This window comes from Etheostoma cragini, chromosome 15, assembly GCF_013103735.1.
Source record: "Etheostoma cragini isolate CJK2018 chromosome 15, CSU_Ecrag_1.0, whole genome shotgun sequence".
NCBI lineage: Eukaryota > Metazoa > Chordata > Actinopteri > Perciformes > Percidae > Etheostoma > Etheostoma cragini.
In genome coordinates, this window is record NC_048421.1 from 23,527,652 (window position 1) to 23,532,279 (window position 4,628).

Genomic DNA, 4,628 nt, shown 5'->3' on the forward strand with positions numbered 1-4,628 from the left:
CTTGAGTCCTGTTGCCCAGGGCACATGCAATTGTTAATCCGGACCTGCTTGGTGTGATAATGTAATATTAGTATTGCAGTGTTTCCTCTAGATTTTATCTGCGAATGTAAGCTACCTACTGTTACCTTGAAACCATCCAGACGGTACCGTACGTACCCGAAACCGGTGATTTAACGGCACCGTTCTTTTTACAAAACGCTGAGTTAATATTACTAGCTACGTATCTAGTAGCCCACTGTAAGGTTGAGGACGGCCTGATATAATATTTACACTGCTCTATTCCAGTAGATAAATGTATATGTCTTGGCAATGAAATACTTTTCTTTTTTTTATTAATATAGGCTATTTTCAGGCAGGTGCCTGTGCACTGTCAGTCTTCTGGGTTAAAATACAGGTTGTTGTTACTGTCTCAGATTCTGATCAAACCTTGTACAGTATATATCAAGAATGTGTCCCAAATCCAAGGCCTGTAAAATGTTTCTGTTCAAAGGTTAGATAAGTAAGTTAGTCTAAAAAAAATAAAACTTGTTTTGCTTAAATATCTGAGCCTTCTATTACGAAACACAATGTTGGCTGTTTTTAACATTATGTCTTTTAATATTACAAAAACACTAAATGATAATTTTGACTATGTATTGGTAAAAAGCTTTAAAATGGACCTGGAAACTACTTGAAAAGTGCTTGAATTTGACATTGAAAAAGGTGTAGAAACCATGATTAAAATACACAGATTTATTGATAAGTCCCAAAACAAAGAAGTAAACTGATAATTGATATTTACCAAATAATTCGAGGTTGTAGCTGATTTGACAACCAGTGTATATTCTAAAGCTTTTCTTCTTCATAAAACTTTGAATTGCAGCTGTGTTTGAAAGACACTCTGACCCTAAATCCACCTATTTCAGTTTGTATTGTTTAATTATTTTTTGGGGTGACCAACATGTACCTCCAGACAAAAACTTATAATTAGTATATTAAAATGGCCACAACAAAAGACGGAGAGCAACGTAACAATAATAAAGTGACATGTATTAAATAATGATGCAAACAAGAGCACATTGAGGCGATTGTCAGTATCAGTGATGAATGAATGTGGATGGATGTGATGGAGAATGTGAGGTGCACGTCGTCGGTAGTCAACAAACAAAGAGAAAACATGTTGGTGCACCGTCGGGAGAATGCGGCCGCTCGGTCTCGGGGCAGGCGGGGTTAAATAGTCTGGGAGGACCGGCCAGGTGATCACAGTCATCAAATCATCGCCTCCGCTACACCTGCAAGTTAACAAGACAAACCAAACATGACATCATTGTTATGGCTAGTGTTTGTGTGTATGCAGTAGTTATTATATAGTTGTGAAGAATAGTTTCAATTTTCTCACATTGCCACAGGGTTTGCACCCCTAGCCACTGTACCCTCTCGAGTTAACCCATGTAGCTGTGGGGTTGCCTTCTTTCTCCTTCCCAGACGTTGTGGTGGTTCTCAATTCAACATCTTTCGCCTGCACCGCTGTTGGGTAATTCACTATTTACTCATAGCTGGGGCTATTTACCCATAACTGGGACAGTGGTTGACGGGCATCAGGGTGCTTCTACTCACCGATGGGCCTGCATGCCGCGTCTCTGGGGCCCACTGCTGCTCCGAGATCCTGTTCAACTTAGCCTGGAACCTCATGGGACCAGTTACCATGTGTGCCACGGGGAGGCGTGTAAGAAGTCTTGGCAGTGGAGAGGCTATATACCGGCGGAGGAGGCGACACACACTCGGTTCCTCTTTCCGCCCCTGAAAACAAAGGGCTGTCTGATGGCAGTAGATGGTGGGAAGCAGAAGCAACATGTAGCAAGTAGCATGCGCTAACTACAAGCCCTACTACTCCAACACTACTGCAATGACGCATCACACGCCCTGCAAGCAAACACACACACACACACAGGCCCAAACGCATGCACACACACACGCATACCATACACACACACAGACCCACATGCATACGCACACACACACACACACACACACACACACACACACACACGCGCGCACACACTCTCACACACACACACATACAATAACCACAGACAGACAGACACACACATACATACCCATACACACAGACAGACACACACACACACAGACTCACACGCATGCGCACACACACTCAAAAGCGGCCATGAAGTTCTTGTTGTTTTGGTCCTGCATCTTCAGTTGGGCTCTATGGGAAGCCTGGGATCTTTCCAGAATCTCCTTTGATTCCTCGTCCTGTTTTAGGAGAGCCTCCTCCATCTTGCTCAATTTATCCTTTAGCTCCTGAACTTGAGCCTTCTCCATCTCCAGATGGCTCTCCAACGTAATGTTGGGGGTCTTACCCACCATGAGCATCTGTGTCTCTTTTCGAAGCTCCATCTTCCGAGTCTCCACAATATTTTTAACCCTAACCCCTGACCCTAAAATATGTCAGAAAGAACTTTATGAAATATGAAAAGGAAAAAGATGAGCAGTACACACAATAATGCACCATTTGGGACGTCGTTTTTTTCTAACTCTAGTAACGTGCGCTCAGCAACTACCTATTATTATTTAAGATGTGCATTTACCATAAAACTTTTTTTTTTTAACTTTTAATAGCTGTCCACCATACTTTTGATGGATTTGAAAAGCCGTTTAGCCCCTGCTCATGTTTTCTTGTACATGTTTAAAGTTGTCGTAAAGGAAGCGAAATATGAAGCTATCCCTCGCTGCTCCAGCAGTGAGAATTTCCCTATTACGAAGTAATTGTACCCTTTCCTGTTGCAACCCCACATTCAGAACCATAGCATAGTGTTTCATTAGAACATCTTTTTTTGACCTGACCAGGCCCAGGACTCATTCCAGCAGCAGCCAGTGCCTCCAGTGCCCCGCCCCAGTGAGCTCTACTACAGCCGTATCGGACCCGCTCTGAAGGCAGTGGGGCTCAGTCTAGATGTGACTCGGCGAGACTGGCCTCTCAGCGTCATGAAGGAGGTGCTGAAAGAGTTAATGGAGGCTACGCCTTCTAACCTGCTGGCCAAGGAGCTCTGGTGTTCCTGCACCACACCCAGCGAGTGGTGGAGGGTCACTCAGGTAACTGTGGCTGTTAAGCATTTTAAAAATGAGAATTGATTAAAACATTTGAAGTTGTTAACATGACACGATCATTTCATTCGTGATCAAATTCCAGGGCTTGCACAAGCGCCCACTATCATTGTTCTTTTGGTTGCAATTCATTTTCTCTTTTGCTGTGCTGCAGTCCTACGCCAGATCCACTGCTGTCATGTCAATGGTGGGATACATCATCGGCCTCGGCGACCGTCACCTTGACAATGTGTTGATTGACATGACCACTGGTGAGGTGGTGCACATTGACTACAATGTATGCTTTGAAAAAGGTCAGTTTCAACTGGTTGGCTTTAATGTGTGTTGAATCAGTTTAATGAGAATTGCATTGAGAACCACTTTATTTCAAATGCGTAGACTCTGCCTTGTCTTATAAACAGCGGTCTCATTTGTTTCTGCTGATTTTATATGAATGTGTCCAATTTACAGAGAAAAGAAGTTAGCGACATTATGTTTTAATAAATCTATTTATATGCTTTGGTTTTCCTTGTTGTACATGTCACTAGGAAAGAGCCTACGAGTGCCGGAGAAGGTCCCATTCAGGATGACCCACAACATAGAGACGGCTCTTGGAGTCACTGGGGTGGAGGGCATCTTCAGGCTGTCCTGTGAACAGGTCACTGTCATATCACACACTACTTGGCCCCCGTCTTACTCTTCTAGACCCCATCACATTAACACTGAATTGTGTAAATACTTCCAATTCAGGAGTAAATTGTAAAACCAATTGTACACCTATTCAAGGCTTAACCTTGGGCATATAGTGTAGGAGTCAGTAAATCAACGCGCATTCGTTCAGTGTCACAATGATCCGTCTCTTTATTTCACAACTGCAACAGCAACGCAAATAAACCGGTTTTAAATAAAGAAATAACCGTTTGTCTCACAAAATGCGGTTGAAAATTTGTTTGTCCTTCCGCTCTCTAGTCATAGTCACACACCTGGCTCAGGTGAGGCCTAAATATAAAGTTAACACCACCTGACGTCATCGTCATCATCATCATTAACATGATCAACAGTAATTGTAATCAGCATTATCTGGATATAGGTGTCAGTATGATTATAAATGGCATGCATGTGAAGCGGATAAAACTAAAATCAGTGTAATGGCTTCAACACTCCGGCCCCTAATTGACCAGTAAAAGTCAATTCATACATTTATGCATGGGAAGCGTACAATCAAAAGTCCTTTGTGACAATATTCAAGAGTGTCCATAAAATGTCAAGTATAATCCAAAATAAATAATCCATTTAGTTTGATTAGTCCATCAATTTAGTTTGCATAGTCCATCTAATAGGCCTTACCAAGGAGCAATTTTGTGTCCTGAGCTTGACTCAACGGATATGTCCCTTTTTGTCGGGCAAGATGTCCCTGATTCTGCCCATGGGCCAGGAGTTACGTGGTGAGCTTTCATCGATGATCAGAACTACACTCACCGGCCACTTTATTAGGTACACCTGTCCAACTGCTCGTTAACACTTAATTTCTAAGCAGCCAATCA

At 42.7% G+C, this 4,628-nt stretch overlaps 1 protein-coding gene across 2 annotated transcripts in view; it reads left to right on the forward strand.

Moving 5' to 3' along the window:
* smg1 (SMG1 nonsense mediated mRNA decay associated PI3K related kinase) overlaps positions 1-4,628 on the forward strand; it is a 63,310-nt gene that overhangs the window by 36,223 nt on the left and 22,459 nt on the right. For both annotated transcript variants that reach the window (XM_034893484.1, XM_034893485.1), the window contains exons 42-44: positions 2,848-3,093; positions 3,260-3,398; positions 3,633-3,742. In XM_034893484.1, the coding sequence (XP_034749375.1) occupies positions 2,848-3,093; positions 3,260-3,398; positions 3,633-3,742 (495 nt within the window). The remainder of the gene's footprint in view (positions 1-2,847; positions 3,094-3,259; positions 3,399-3,632; positions 3,743-4,628) is intronic.